General features: G+C 45.2%; 1 protein-coding gene across 7 annotated transcripts in view; it reads left to right on the top strand.

The window, feature by feature from the left end:
* LPIN3 (lipin 3) overlaps positions 1-16,846 on the top strand; it is an 81,138-nt gene that overhangs the window by 34,889 nt on the left and 29,403 nt on the right. For 3 of the 7 annotated variants that reach the window (XM_056549934.1, XM_056549937.1, XM_056549936.1), the window contains exon 2: positions 15,317-15,518. In XM_056549934.1, coding sequence (XP_056405909.1) covers positions 15,327-15,518 — 192 coding nt within the window. In that variant the 5' untranslated portion in view covers positions 15,317-15,326. The other 4 variants (XM_056549939.1, XM_056549932.1, XM_056549933.1 and 1 more) reach the window with 3 other exon arrangements.

Below are 16,846 nucleotides of genomic sequence, written 5' to 3'. Positions count from 1 at the left end.
GCACATATCTGCAGTTTTACAGTGTGCAGATGGGCTGAATAGTCCTTGCTCAGCTATTCCCTCTTCTGGCTAGACAATTAATTCTCTGTCTCGGAGCTGTACAGGATAGTGTGGAGATGGATGCCCTCTCAGTACTGACTGAAGACAATTCTTGGGTTCAACTTCCCAAAATGCCACACGGTGCCATGATCGACCCAGAGCTGACTCATGTTAGACTTCAGCAACTTGTTATTGGATTTGGATATTCTCTGTCAAAGCCAGGGCTAATCTGTCTTGCTTCACAGCAGGTTTGTCTGCAAAGGAAACACTGGACTAGACCTAAACCTAATTCTCCTCACAGGCCCAGCAGGAGACACAGGCTAGATGCTCTCACTCTTCTGGTCAGGGTCAGACTAACTAGTTTAGGCTGGTTTCAAGAGGGAAGAGACTCCCTTTAAGAACATTCTAATAGTTTCTAGCAGAAGCTTGTCTGATGGAATGTCATGTGACCAAAGCCCCATGTATTCTGTGGCGGCAGTGCAGAGTTAACATTAAAGGAGTACTCCACTGGCCAGCGTTCGGAAGTGAATGTTCCGAACACTTTTTTTTTTAGCGCTGCGGGGGTTGGCCGTGCCCCTTGTGACATCATGGCCACGCCCCCTCAATGCAAGTCTATGGGAGGGGGCGTGACTGACGTCACGCCCCCTCCCATTGACTTGCATTGAGGGGGCATGGATATGATGTCACAAGGGGCGTGGCCGACTACATCGGCCCGAAAACAGCGTTCGGAACATTTACTTCCGAATGCTGGCCAGTGGAGTACCCCTTTAATGTTAACTCTGCTCTGCCACCACAGAATACATGGGGCTCTGGTCAAATGACATTCCTCCGGGAAACCCCTTTAACTCTTGCACATCCTAGTAGTACTCAGTGTATGCATGTATAGCAGGGTGACATTTACAAACATGACAGATACATGTGAAACTCACGATAACCAGGAAAAGATTGTTACTTGGAGAGAGATTCCTTAGCCATACGACAACCTTACACTACAGCAGCTAAAAGATGGGTACTGGGACACTGCAAACAGAGCTGTAAGCCTCTATTGGCGCTGGGTAAGTGCACCACCACTACAACCAGTGTACAGAGCCTGAGGCTTCCGACTTACATACATTATTTAATTCCGGAGCCACGGCGGCACCTTCTTGCTAGACTTCCCTGGAGGGCCACATCTTTTGGTATTTCTCTATATATGCAGCTATGATAACTGAGGGTAGGATTACTATCCCAGATACCAACAATCTCGTCTATAATGTTTAACCAATGTTTCCTTACAATAAGGTTTAGTGTCAGGACTGACGGGTTTTTAAACTGCGAGGTTTAACTTCATTCGAGGCAAGGCCCACTTATCTTCATTATGCACACATTGGTTGATCTTGGCTCGCTGCCATCGTGCGGGATCCTTTTCCAATGTAACTATTCACAGGGGTGGCCAAATTTAATGAGATTTTGCCAAATTGTGGTTCAGTAGAATGATCTCAACACATGAGAAAACTTTAATTTGGCCAAAAAGTCCAACCATATCATATGGACATGTGTATTAAAGCTTCACTGGAGGTTCTGGTGACCACATGTGTTGCAATGTGATGTCTACAGGTTACCATAGTCTAGTGAAGTGTTTCCCAACCAGTGTCCCTCCAGCTGTTGCAAAACTACAACTTTCAGGATGCCCGGATAGCCAAAGGCTGGGAGTTGCAGTTTTGCAACAGCTGGAGGCTTACTGGTTGGGAAACACTGCTCCTATGGAATCAAAAATGGCAACTTGGTAGACTTTTTAGAACAGTGAAAAGATTGGATGTATACAAATATAACATACACAGTATACAAAATATGAAATACACAAACCTGTAATAAATATGTATTTGTGGGATTCAATGTTTCACCTTTGGTTAGGCTTTATATCCTATGACCGCTGGAATTTTAAAGTGTTTATCCAGGATTAGAAAAAAACAAACCTTCTTTCTCTAAAAAACAGCACCAGATCTGTCCTGAGTATGTTTTAAAGCTAAGCCAACATACACTCACTAGCCATTTTATTAGGTACACCTTGTTAGTACCCAGTCAGACCACCTTTTGCCTACACTCTTGGTGGTATTACTTTCTACAAGGTGCTGGAAACATTCCTCAGAGATTTTGCTTCATATGGACATGATGACATCACACAGTTCCTCTATATGGACATGATGACATCACACAGTTCCTCCATATGGACATGATGACATCACACAGTTCCTCTATATGGACATGATGACATCACACAGTTCCTTCATATGGACATGATGACATCACACAGTTCCTCCATATGGACATGATGACATCACACAGTTCCTCCATATGGACATGATGACATCACACAGTTCCTCCATATGGACATGATGACATCACACAGTTCCTCCATATGGACATGATGACATCACACAGTTCCTTCATATGGACATGATGACATCACACAGTTCCTCCATATGGACATGATGACATCACACAGTTCCTCCATATGGACATGATGACATCACACAGTTCCTCCATATGGACATGATGACATCACACAGTTCCTCCATATGGACATGATGACATCACACAGTTCCTCCATATAGACATGATGACATCACACGGTACCTCCATATAGACATGATGCCATCACACAGCTCCTCCATATAGACATGATGACATCACACAGTTCCTCCATATGGACATGATGACATCACACAGTTCCTCCATATGGACATGATGACATCACACAGTTCTTCCATATAGACATGATGACATCACACGGTACCTCCATATAGACATGATGCCATCACACAGCTCCTCCATATAGACATGATGACATCACACAGTTCCTCCATATAGACATGATGACATCACACAGTTCCTCCATATGGACATGATGACATCACACAGTTCTTCCATATGGACATGATGACATCACACAGTTCCTCCATATGGACATGATGACATCACACAGTTCCTCCATATAGACATGATGACATCACACAGTTCCTCCATATAGACATGATGACATCACACAGTTCCTCCATATGGACATGATGACATCACACAGTTCTTCCATATGGACATGATGACATCACACAGTTCCTCCATATGGACATGATGACATCACACAGTTCCTCCATATGAACATGATGACATCACACAGTTCCTCCTTATGGACATGATGACATCACACAGTTCCCCCATATGGACGTGATGACATCCATGATGAGAAACATCCCAGTGGTGATCTATTGGATGAGATCTGGTGACTGTGGAGGCCATTGGATCATGTGACCTCATTGTCCTGTATGAGATGATGTCATGTGACCTCATTGTCCTGTATGAGATGATGTCATGTGACCGCATTGTCCTGTATGAGATGATGTCATGTGACCTCATTGTCCTGTATGAGATGATGTCATGTGACCTCATTGTCCTGTATGAGATGATGTCATGTGACCTCATTGTCCTTTATGAGATGATGTCATGTGACTTCATTGTCCTGTATGAGATGATGTCATGTGACCTCATTGTCCTGTATGAGATGATGTCATGTGACATGGGGCATTATCCTGCCAGAAGTTTCATCAGAAAATGGGTCCACTGTGGTCATAAAGGGACGGACATGGTTAGTAACAATACTCAGGTAGCTGGGGTGTTTATACCAGGCTCAAAAAACCTTAACGTGTGAACACTGTCTAATTCTTCTTGACCCAAATGATAAGTCTGACCTTCTCGCTAGACTTCCCTGGAGGGCCACATCTTTTGGTATTTCTCTATATATGCAGCTATGATAACTGAGGGTAGGATTACTATCCCAGATACCAACAATCTCGTCTATAATGTTTAACCAATGTTTCCTTACAATAAGGTTTAGTGTAAGGACTGACGGGTTTTTAAACTGTGAGGTTTAACTTCATTCGAGGCAAGGCCCACTTATCTTCATTATGCACACATTGGTTGATCTTGGCTCGCTGCCATCGTGCGGGATCCTTTTCCAATGTAACCATTCACAGGGGTGGCCAAATTTAATGAGATTTTGCCAAATTGTGGTTCAGTAGAATGATCTCAACACATGTAATGGCTGAGAAAACTTTAATTTGGCCAAAAAGTCCAACCATATCATATGGACATATGTATTAAAGCTTCACTGGAGGTTCTGGTGACCACATGTGTTGCAATGTGATGTCTACATGTTATCATACTCTAGTGAAGTGTTTCCCAACCAGTGTCCCTCCAGCTGTTGCAAAACTACAACTTTCAGCATACCCGGACAGCCAAAGGTGGCAGGAGAGGCACCCGGATTGCTCATGTTTAGCATATTCTGTGTTCAGAGATGATATTCTGCATACCTCAGTTTGAACGAGTGGTTATTTGTCACCTTTATGTCATCTTGGACCAGTCTGCCCATTCTCTTCTGGCATTAACACCATTTTCGGCACACAACTGCAGCTCGCTGGATGTTTTCTCTTTTTCGGACCATTCTCTATAAACCCTAGAGATGGTTCTGTGTGAAAATCCCAGTAGATCGTCAGTTTCTTAAATACTCAGACCAGTCCGTCTGGCCCCAAGAACCATGCCACGATCAAGATTACTTAAAGGGGTACTGCAGCCAAAATGAACTTATCCCCTATTCAAATGATAGGGGATATGTAGCTGTTGGGGTCCGATCACTGGGACCCCCCATGATCTCCGGAACAAGACCGGTAGATGGCACACATCCATTAATTTCTATAGGGGCGCCAATGATGCCAGAGTGCTGGACTCGAGTCTCTTCGAAGCTCCCACAAAAATCAGTGGAGTGCTCCTCACTCAGAGCTGGGTCCTGTTCCGGAGCTAGGTCCTGTTCCGGTGTTTAGACATCTTATCCCCTATCCAAAGGATAGGGGATAAGATGCCTGATCGCGGGAGTCCCGCCGCTGGGGACCCCCCGGGATCTTGCACGCCGCACCCCATTTATAATCAGTCTACGGGAGGGGGCGTGATAGCTGTCACGCCCCCTCCCAAAGACTTGCATTGAGGGGCGGAGCGTAAGGTCACACGGGGGCGGAGGCGTGACGTCACACGCTGCCGGCCCTGTGATCGACAATAATCAGACCCGGAGCGAACACGCTCCGGGGACTGATTATAAATGGGGTGCCGCGTGCAAGATCCCGGGGGTCCCCAGCGGCGGGTCTCCCGCAATCAGGCATCTTATCCCCTATCCTTTGGATAGGGGATAAGATGTCTGAGCACCGGAGTTCCCCCATTCTGATGCTCGGTTTGAACTTCAGCAAGTTGTTTTGACCATGTCTACATGCCTAAATGCATTCAGTTGCTGCCATGAGATTGGCAGATTAGCTATTTGTATTAACAAACAATTGACCAGGTAAACCTAATAAAGTGCCCAGTTAGTGTATTTCTTACCTTATTTGTGTGCATCCAGCTGTTGCAAAACTACAACTCACGGCATGCCCGGACAGGGCATGCCGGGAGTTGTAGTTTTGCAACAGCTGGAGGCACGCCGATTGGGAAGCCACAAATAATAATAATCATATTTTTTAACAGCTGGCCGCGCTTGCCATAAAAAAAACAACAAAAAAAACACATGAATTCAATTGAAGTCTATAAAATTTGGACACCAAACGGAAAACAGATTAATCCCACTATGTATTCTCCCACCCTAGAAGTTTCCATACTCTGCAGAGCAAGGAACGGTGGGAGAAACTAATAGGGTTGGAACATAACAGGATGAATGAGGAACAGGGATTCTTTGTGGCTGGAAGAGTGATTTACCCTTTTTGGGTATAGGTCATTGCTGAGTAACTTGTTGCACAATGCAGGGTGCCAGTCGAGTGGAATTCGGGAAGGAATGCGCTGCTTAGTATTCTTCATGGATTGGTTTCAGTGCTTTGGAAGCTATACAATCGTTTGACTCTTTGCAAATTAAAGGGCCACTACCCTGAAAACACATTGACCATTTCAAGGGTCAACATAAAACATAAATACCTTAATAAAGTGCTTGTGCCCTTGTTGTTCCCTTTAACTGTGAGGACGTTACCCTGTAGACTTATAGGCTGACCTTTGAACTTCATAAACGTCAAAATTGTAACAAAAATAAACCGTAACTAAGGGAAATTCACACCTTAAAGCGTACCTGTCATATCACAGAAAAATAATGCTTCTGTATGTTACTCATGAAATTACTTTACGTGTCTTTGTTTTATGTGTCTATCTTCTGTATTTGGCTCACTAATCACTCTGTTCTGCTGCTCACTCATTCTGACATCCACTGCTCAGGAAAGGGTGTGTCCAAGTCAAGCACTCAGCCCACCTTCGCTCACCATGTATTCACTTCCTCCCTGAGTCTGCTGTGCTGTGTCTCTTCATCCAATCACTGCTGGCTGCTCTCTAACCCCCTCCTCTCCTGTCTGATAGGACAGGAGTGAGCACAGAGGAGTGCTAGTCCCTCCCTTACTTCCTGGACTTTGTCCCAGCCTGTGATTCAGCTGCGACAAAGATGATGCTGCAGCCAGACAGGATTAGGTTCTTGAGGGTATGGGGACCCCTAGTGGTCTTTTTTTTATTTTTATAAGCCATGATTTGGAGATAACCTTTTCTTCTGAAGAATATTCGATGTTTTGCCATGATTTACAACATATATAAAGTTTTTGAATCTGACGGTGCCCATTAAACCACTTCAAGACCAGGGAAATTTTTTATTTATTTTATTTTAGTTTTTTTTTCGTCCACAGGTTCAAAAGTGCAATGCCTCTTTTATTTTTTTCATCGGCGAAGCCATATAAGGGCTTGTTTTTTGCGGGACCAATTGTACTTTTTAATAGGTGCCTTAAAGGGGTACTACCGTGCTGACAACTTATCCCTTATCTAAAGGATAGGGGATAAGTTGCCTGATCGCGTGTGGTCCTGCCGCTGCGGACCCCCGCGATCTCGCACGCAGCACCCCGCTCTCATCAGGTCTGATGACGGGGCCGGTGATCGTGAAATCACGCTCCGTCCCTCAATGCAAGTCTATGGCAGGGGGCGAGACAGCTGTCTCACCCCCTGCCATAGACTTACATTGAGGGGCGGAGCGTGAAGTCACATGGAGGCGGAGCCGTGACACTCTCTCTCTCTCTTTCTCTCTCTCTCTTTCTCTTTCTCTCTCTTTTTTTTCTTTCTTATATATTTTTTTCGTCTTCTTCTTCTTCAGACCCTATCATAGCACTAATGCCTTTCCAATACCACACGTGTCTCGGGAACTGCCCAGAGTAGAAGAGGTTTGCTATGGGGATTTGCTTCTAAACTGGGCGGTTCCCGAGACACGTGTCATCGGAGATCACTTAGACAGAAAAGAACAACCTTAACTTCAGAAGCTCATAAGTACATAAAGGATTATGATTTTTTAATAGAAGTAATTTACAAATCTGTTTAACTTTCTGGAGCCAGTTGATATGTAAAAAAAGTTTTTTCCTGGATAACCCCTTTAAACCATAGCATAACATGAATTAAAGGCACGTGACCTCTAAGGTCCTATACAGAGACATCCTATCTGAATTAAATATATAAATATATACATTGCATATTGACATATTGAGAGGCGACTAGGGGTTTGCCCTCCAGGAGAGCCCATTAACATGGAGGGACTCTGGCTGAGGGGACTCCAGACAAAAGGGACAGGACACGTCCTGTACCGGGACACCACATGATGATAAATGAATGCGGACAGAACACATATCATTGTGATGCACAGTGTGTACCAGCAGAGGGCCCCAGCCTCCACAGTAGTTCTCTGCAGCGGTACCTCCTGCCATCTCCGTGCATGCCTCTGTTCTTGTCTGTCATTAGATTGTGTCGTCACTCAATGTTGTTTACAACGTTCAGTCTTATGACAAATGCCAGTGTTTATTACCACATTGAAGCAGAGTCACTTTTTCCTCCTAAGCCTTTTAATTTGTACGATAACCACATGGTTATGCATCATGTGTCATATTAATAGTTACTCCGTCAGCTTCAGTGACTGCAGAGCAATTGCAAACTGTCTTCTATCGGGTGGTATTGATATCTGTTCAAAGGCCTTAAAGGGGTACTCCACTGGAAAACATTTTTTTTTTTTTAAATCAACTGGTGCAAGAAAGTTAAACATATTTGTAAATGACTTCTATTTAAAAATCTTAATCCTCCCCAGTACTTATCAGCTGCTGTATACTACAGAGGAAGTTCTTTTTCTTTTTGAATGTCCTTTCTGTCTGACCACAGTGCTCTCTGCTGACACCTCTGTCCATTTTAAGAATATAAAAAAATTTGAGTGTATAGTTGAGGATAGCCATATGTCCTGTGAAGCCAAGCGCACCTCTGCAGGGTAACAGTGATTTAAAGGGAAATTCCAGGATTTTTTTTTTATTTGACTATGCTACAGGGGCTGTAAAGTTAGTGTAGTTCATAATATAGTGTCTGTACCTGTGTGTGACGGTTTTCTCACAATTCTTATGTGATTTTTCACCCCAATATTTATTTTTACCAGCATACAAAATGACTGTTGTCTCGGATTTTTCCCAACTTGCAATGCGGCTGAGACCTGACATCACTAGTCAGCTGATGACAGGGAGCCTGTCTGCTTCAATGGGTGGAGCGATCGCTTTATGGTAGAGAGATCATTCTGCAACTAATGCATCAGCTGTAGGCACCCTGATTGAAAACCACAGGTCTTTTGAATGGATGCAGCTCATTTATGTTTCAATGGGTGGGGTGGCTGATGTGTGGGAGGGAGGAAAATGGAATTGTGGGATTTGTAGTCCAAAAAAGAAAAGTCAAACAGGAAATACCAGTTCACAAAAAGCTAGCCACAGTATTATGGTAATCTCACAACATAGCCAAGACAAGCGCAGATCCTTCCTAAGCATGTCCATTACTGTCTGCCAGGTACGGACTAAAATCACCTTATGGCGGAGAACACATTTAATGTCTCGCCCTGACACTGACCTGATCTTTTCCCTCAATTTGAGTTTGGAACCTGTGAATTCCATATTAAAATAAATTATTTTCCATAGATACTGGACAGCTGAAGCTTAGAACCACTGGATGTCAGTATTCCTGTAATAGAAAATTACAAAATACATAGAAGCCAATTTTTTTTGCAGACATACCTTTATGGAAAGTGTATAAATGTGTTCAGCACATAGTGTCCTTAGATGCACCTGTCTATCCTGAACATTTTCCTGGAAATTATTTTTAAATGTTGGCAATTGAACCTGGGTGACCTTGTATGTTCTATTGTGTGTCCGTCCATAAAATCGTCCAATTTTCCAGTGGTGACCACTGGAGGCAGCATGGCTCACTCCTCTTTCCCCCATAGATGCTTCTAAGGTGATGTTTATATCATTTTAATGATCAATGTAAACCATTTACTTAAACTTACTTAAAATAAATGATCATATACAGTGACCCCCCGACCTACGATGGCCCCGACATACGATCATTTCAGCATACGATGGTCTCTCAGAGGCAGCACCAACATACGATGCTTTTGTATGTCGGGGCCATCGCATAAACAGCTATCCGGCAGCGCAGGCTGCTTCAGCTGCCACCAGATAGCCGTTTACGGTGCCCCGTGTGGTCCGCTGACGATCACTTACCTGTCCTCAGGGCTCCGGCACGTCCTCTTCGGGATCCCCTGCATCGTCGGCGCTCTCCATTGTCGTCATCACGTCGCTGCGCACGCCGTCCCGTCATCCAATAGGAGCGGTGTGCGTAGCGACGTGATGGCGGCGATGGAGAGCGAGGATGCCGGGGAAGCAGAGGCCTTGCCGGAGCGCCGGGGACACCCCGGGGACGCGGCGGCAGCGATGAAGGGTGACATCCCGGGCAGCGGTGATGGTCCGGAGCGGCAGGGACAGGTGAGTACAACTTCATCTACCAGTGGTCTGTTACCTGCGGACCTCCAGATGTTGCAAAACTACAACTCCCATTATGCCCAGACAGCCGTTGGCTGTCCGGGCATGCTGGGTGTTGCAGTTTTGCAACATCTGGAGGTCCGCAGGTTGTAGACCACCGTCCTATACTTTACATTGCATGGATCCCTCAACAAACGATGGTTTCAACAAACGATGGTCCATTTGGAATGGATTACCATCGTATGTTGAGGGACCACTGTATTGTAATCAGGACTAATGTAGGTTCCTGAGGTACTGGCTGGGTCCTCTCCTATTTTGTATTTATGGAGCCCATAAAGTTGGCCGTTGACCCAGCTATCGGCAGATAGGGTCTTTAGTACCATCTCTACCATGATGACACCTAGTTATATACCTCTAATAGTGATATCACTCCAACATTACTACAGTACAAAAGACCAGTGATTGTATTTCCATTGCTTCTTTCCATTGTCTTTTCTCTGATATGTCCACCTCAGTTTATCTTACCGCCATGGTTCCTCAGCACCCGCCGCTGTCTGGGGGTCATAGTCACAAATCTGTCCTTCGCTCTTTATATTCAATCCCTTGCTTGCACATGTCATCTGCGCCTCAAAAACATCTCCAGAATCCGCCCTTTTCTTACTGGGAAGACTCTTATTGTTGCCCCCGTACATTCTGGTCTTGATTACCGTAACTCATCGATATCAGTTTTCCCATCACTAAATTATCACTTCTTGGCAGCCAGACTCAGCCTCTATCCAACCGCGACACCATGTCTCTACTCTATGCCAGTAACTCCATTGGTTACCCATTTATTTTAGAATACAATGTACACTAAGGGCTCGGTTACATTGCTGTTTTGCTCCGGTAAAGGGAGCTCCATCGGTCAGTCGGTCTTGAGGACAGGAGTTGAGCTGAGAAAAAATTACTGCATGTCCTATTTTTTTTCTCTCTGCCCAACGCCTGTAAAATACCGGATCCCAGACGGACCCCATTCAAGTCAAAGGGATCAGTCAGAACCCGGTGGTGTCAGTTGTACTCCTGTGGTATCCCAGCACCAGGGGCTGTCCTGTGGGCTGCATATCTCCTCTGGCATGGGTGTTGGGCCCACTAAAGTGATTGTTTGTTCTATTTATTATGTTTGAACATTTTATCATATATTGTATTATGTTTCTACTATGTACTGTAAAATATGTTATTTATCTGTTACCCTGCGCCTCTGCTCTTAAAGGTATAAGCCATGTGACCCTGCCTGCCCAATGGGAACCCATAAATTCTGTAGTATATAGTGTAGCAGGGGACGAGTTACCCCAGTTTAGTTGGAGTCTAGCCCTAAGTGTGGTAAAGAAGTGAAGTGGTGTGTGGAGAAATCCTGAAGGAGACCCTGGAACAAATCTCTTCTCAATCCTATCCATCCATCCTGCAAGTGATCCCCCATAGAGTGGAAAGTCAAACCCTGGTGGAGAAAGTAGGTGGCCCTTGTCAGAACCCTAGCTGGCCTGGAGAATCTTCAGTCTCATATCAAGTCAATATTAATCAATTGGGTAAAAAGCAGCATAAGTACCAGCAAGGCAACAGGGCTCCTAACCGGTTATACTGCATCCCTTCCACTCTGCTCCATACTGTCTGCGTTTAATAACATCTGCACCCTGCCTCTGGGCCTGTTCCTAAATATTTTTTTGACTCCCTTCACTCCTTTCTCTCCCCTTTTATTTGGGGCCCTAATAGAACCAAAATTCGACTTTCTACATTGCAGCGCCCCAAATTGGAAGCGGGTATGTCGCTACCCGATTTTTACCTCTATTATTTAGCTGGCCAGTTGCGCTATATCAGGCAGTGGGTAGATGAGGATGTTGGGCCGGGTCCGGAGCGGTGTTTAACAAGCTTTGTCCCGTCCTTAGCCCCGAGACTCCTGTTGGAGAGTCCCACCCTTGGTGGGCGCTCATATCTACCCCTTCATAAACTAGCGGTCAAGGTTTGGCGAGCCGCCAAGGTGATATATGGCTATACTGACGTGCCATTGGACACTCCGATATGGGACAACCCCTACCTCCCTCACATTACTACATCTCTAGACCCGTCTTTTTGGAGGGAACTGGGGATACTTACTCTAGAACATGTGTACCGTAATAATGTACCTTGCTCCTTTGCTCAATTACAATCTACTTATGATTTGCCTCGACACAGTTTTTTTAGATACCTGCAACTACGCCATGCGCTCAATGCTCAGTTCCCTGCGGGTAGCGCACCAATATCAGCTTTCCCTCTAATAGGTGTGTTGCGATCGCAGGGTCCTAGGGGGCTGGTGTCCATCCTGTACACGCATCTAATTCAAGCCAAGATTTCCAGATCCCAGTTGCCGGCGGTCCGGCATTGGGAGTCTCACATCCCCAAAATGTCTAAGGAGGTCTGGGAAGAGGTTTTCTCTTCATGCTCGTACATGCTGGTGTCCCCAGCGGCTAATAACAAACTGATTCAATTAAATATTATCCACTACAGTTATGTCACCCCTCTCAGGCTACTTAGAATGGGTCGTTCTGACTCTGATGCCTGTCATCGCTGTGGTGCTGCCGGAGCGGACTTTTGGCATCTTATTTGGGCTTGCCCCTTCATTGAGAAATTTTGGAGGGAGGTTCTTCAACTTCTCGCCATCCTTGCTCAGCCCCCCTTATCTGCTGACCCCTTGATTTGCCTCTTTGGTGTCTTGGATGAGGAGGTGTGGACTCATTATGTCCACATCTTCTTGGCCAGGAAGGCTATTGCGCTCTAGTGGATGGACCCCAGCCCTCCTACTTTGTCTCAGTGGAAAGCTCTTGTGAATGCTATGATACCTTTTTCACATCTGGTCTATAAAATTAGGAAGTGTCCGGGTAAATTCCTCTCAGTATGGGGCGCGTGGTGCTCCTCCCCGTCCACCCAATGTTCATATTCTCTGTCTCCTCAGGGGACCTCATCACGGGCTCTTGGGGATCGAGTGTGATTGCTCTGTGTGTCTTTCGTTTTATCCCTTCTCCATGTCATGTTAGTTAGTCTTCTACGTCTCCCCCCCATGCATGGGTCTGCTACATCTTACCTCCATTCTTTCCCCTCCCTTCTTCTCTTTTTCTCTCTCTTCAATCTTTTCCTTTTTCTTTACTATGGTGGCGACTGTTTCTGTCCAGGGTATACTCCATGATGGTGTTACAGAGGTATATTTTTTGAGTGCTCCGGGCTCTCCCGGTTCAAGAGTTTTTTTTACTCACTGTTCGCTATACTGCATTCTACGATGAATACCATTGTCGTTTACATTCTGTCTGATTGCACTGTTATTCAGTAGCCCTCTACTTACTGTTCTGTATACTGACTTGTTGTCACTTTATTGGGCCTGCGAGCCGATCGTTCCTCACTTTTCAATAAAACGTTTAAAAAATAAAAAAACATCTGCACCCTGCACAGTAAAGACCGTTATCCGCAACCCGACGTGTTTCTTTACTCCCATTGTCTGGGCCAGGAGAAGCTGTCTCCATCCTCCGACTGTGTATAGGCTAATGGTGCCCTGGCGACAGAAGTGATCAGGTATTCCTTGCACCCATTCTAGGTCTGTTCACCACACTCCAACCCGTTCTGGGTCTGTTCTGCGCAAAAAAAAAAGAGCAGAACGGGTCGGAGCACAGCAGCAGTGTGGACTTAGCCTTATTACTCTTACCTGCGCTGCACCTCCATATATCTTTTAACTCCTCTCTGTCTACCTCTTACTTGGGTTCTGTGTTCTGTCAACCATCTAAAGGGGTTATCCAGCTATTAAAAATTTATCCTATAACAGGATAGCGCATAAGTGTCTGAGTGTGTGTGTGTGGGGAACGGGGTCTGACCACTGAGATTCCTCCCGATCCTCACATGAGCCCTGTCTCTTCCTGCTGAACACTCTGACCCCCACCTTCTGTGATGTTCCAGTGTCGGCAGTGAAGGCCAACTCATCCAATCACCGGCCACAGCAATGTCCCGTCTCATCTGATGATTAACTGAGCGGGCAGTCAATGCCAAGACTAATCCAGCCGGACACTATTATGTTCTGGATGGTATGGGGACCCCCTAGTGGACCCCTAAACTAGTATTAGTCTAGCCGAGACTAATACTAGTCTTGGAAGATGTAGGGTTGAGAGATGGGTCCTGTTCTGGAGATCACAGGGGGTCCCAACGGTTAGACACCTCACAATCAGACACCTATCCACTAGGGGTCCCCATACCATCCAGAATATAATCCTGTCTGGCTACAGCATCATCTTTGTCGCAGCTGAATCACAGGCTGGGACAAAGTCCATGAAGTGAGGATGGGACCAGCACTCCTCTGTGCTCACTCCTGTCCTATCAGACTGCAGCATGAAAGGAGGGGGGGGGGGGTTACAGAGCAGCCTGCAGTGATTGAAGAGACACAGCACAGCAGACTCAGGGGGGAAGTGAATGAATGGTAAGTGAGGGCGGGCTCAGTGCTTGCCTTGGACACCCCCCTTTTTCTGAGCAGTGGATGTCAGAATGAGTGAGCAACAGAACAGAGGGATTTGTGAGCCAAATAAAAAAGTTAGACACATAAAAAAAAGACATGTAAAGCATCTGCATGACCTATTTTTTTATGGCTGACACATATATCAATATGTGAGCCATTTTCATAGACATGAAAACAGATTGGTCCCTGGCTGGCTTCAGGGATCCTACGCTGTGCAGCACAGCCGAGCTCACTAAACTGTCACAGCACCCGGCCGCGCTGTCAGTTTAAAATCATCAGGTACGAGTGCTGTACCATAGAGCTCTCCCATAGAGCTGCATCGAGGGGGCATGTCGGCCATCGCTTAGTGAAGAGGTCGACGTGCTCCTTTTAGAAGGAGAGCCGGGGCCCCGTACAGGAGATTGTGGGGGGTCCCAGCTGATGGATCCCAGCTTAGGATAGGGGATACGTTTTTATATCTCTGAGTACTCCTTTAATCTTCTGTATTTTCACTGAAACTTCATCATCCCTTTCAACAGCAGTGTCTTCATGTATCAAAAACATAAAACTACAAATTTAGTTTTGGTTGCAATGGCAGTAAATTTTTATATAAAGATAGAGATGCTGGCACTGCCGGGCCTGATCGATAACCAGGAGGATACGCAGACTCAAGCTATAGTGTCCCAGCATCTAAACGGTGCACGTGTCAGAGCAGGGGCAGCCTCTCAAATGGAGCACAGGAGAGGAACAGAATCTCTGCAGCACACGTCTCTGATCCAACACAGCTTTATTGACAACAAAGTGCAGCGCACAGACAACAAATATTTCACTCTTACAGCTTCTTCACAGCCTGTGTTTCAATAAATATTTAATACGTGAGCTGCGGTTCTTAGATGTCTTGCAAATCAAACTAACATGTATTGTTCTCCAGTTTTCAGACAATGAACTATGTGGGGCAGCTAGCGGGCTCCGTACTGGGCCGTGTGCGCGACCTCTATAAGGGTGTGAATCCAGCAACGTTGTCCGGTTCTATAGATGTGGTGGTGGTCCGCCAACCCGATGGCTCCTTTCGATCTTCACCCTTCCATGTGCGATTTGGGAAACTTGGTATTCTGCGTTCAACTGAGATGACTGTAAGTGCAGACGGAAATGGTGATCTCATATCCCGACCTTATATCCAGTCCTCATATCCCGTCCTCATATCCATCCTCATATCCAGTCCTCATGTCCTAATATCATATCCCGTCCTCATATCCCATCCTCATATCCAGTCCTCATGTCCTAATCTCATATCCCGTCCTCATATCCCATCCTCATATCCAGTCCTCATGTCCTAATCTCATATCTCGTCCTCATATTCCGACTTCATATCCCGTCCTCATATCTAGTCCTCCTATTCTGACCTCGTATCCAGACCTCATATCCCGTCCTCATATCTTAATCTCATATCCTGTCCTCATATCTTAATCTCATATCCCGTCTTCATATCTTAATCTCATATCCCGTCCTCATATCTTAATCTCATATCCCGTCCTCATATCTTAATCTCATATCCCGTCCTCATATCCCGTCCTCATATCTTAATCTCATATCCCGTCCTCATATCTTAATCTCATATCCCGTCCTCATATCTTAATCTCATATCCTGTCCTCATATCATGTCCTCATATCTTAATCTCATATCCCGTCCTCATATCTTAATCTCATATCCCGTCCTCATATCTTAATCTCATATCCCGTCCTCATATCTTAATCTCATATCCCGTCCTCATATCTTAATCTCATATCCCGTCCTCATATCTTAATCTCATATCCCGTCCTCATATCATGTCCTCATATTCTGACCTCGTATCCAGACCTCATATCCCGTCCTCATATCTTAATCTCATATCCCGTACTCATATCTAGTCCTCATATTCTGACCTTGTATCCAGACCTCATATCCCGTCCTCATATCTTAATCTCATATCCTGTCCTCATATTCTGACCTCGTATCCAGACCTCATATCCCGTCCTCATATCTTAATCTCATATCCCATCCTCATATCTAGTCCTCATATTCTGACCTTGTATCCAGACCTCATATCCCGTCCCTTGGGCTAACTATTCTCTGTATCTGCCTGCTGGACTTCAGACAAAAAAAAAACACCCTAATATAAGGGGGTGGGTAAGGGTTAATTTAACTTTCCTATAATTTTTCTTGACATACGAGAAATACAGTTAACAGCTATTTGGAAGTTATAGTGGAACATATATACATACCGTACATACATTGCGATATATGATAGATGTACCAACCACACTGCAGTATCCATTAGACCAGTGTTTTCCAAACTGCGTGTCTCCAGCTGTTGCAAAACTACAACTCCGGGCATGCTGTGAGGAATAAATTGAATTAGACAATATATTAATCAAAGGACTAAAACATTTTGACATTACTTATCAGACCTTGACCGATCAA

Source organism: Hyla sarda, chromosome 13 (assembly GCF_029499605.1).
Source record: "Hyla sarda isolate aHylSar1 chromosome 13, aHylSar1.hap1, whole genome shotgun sequence".
Classification (NCBI taxonomy): Eukaryota; Metazoa; Chordata; class Amphibia; order Anura; family Hylidae; genus Hyla; species Hyla sarda.
The sequence above is the reverse complement of the archived record's forward strand: the minus strand, read 5'-3'. Positions and strand labels throughout refer to the sequence as shown.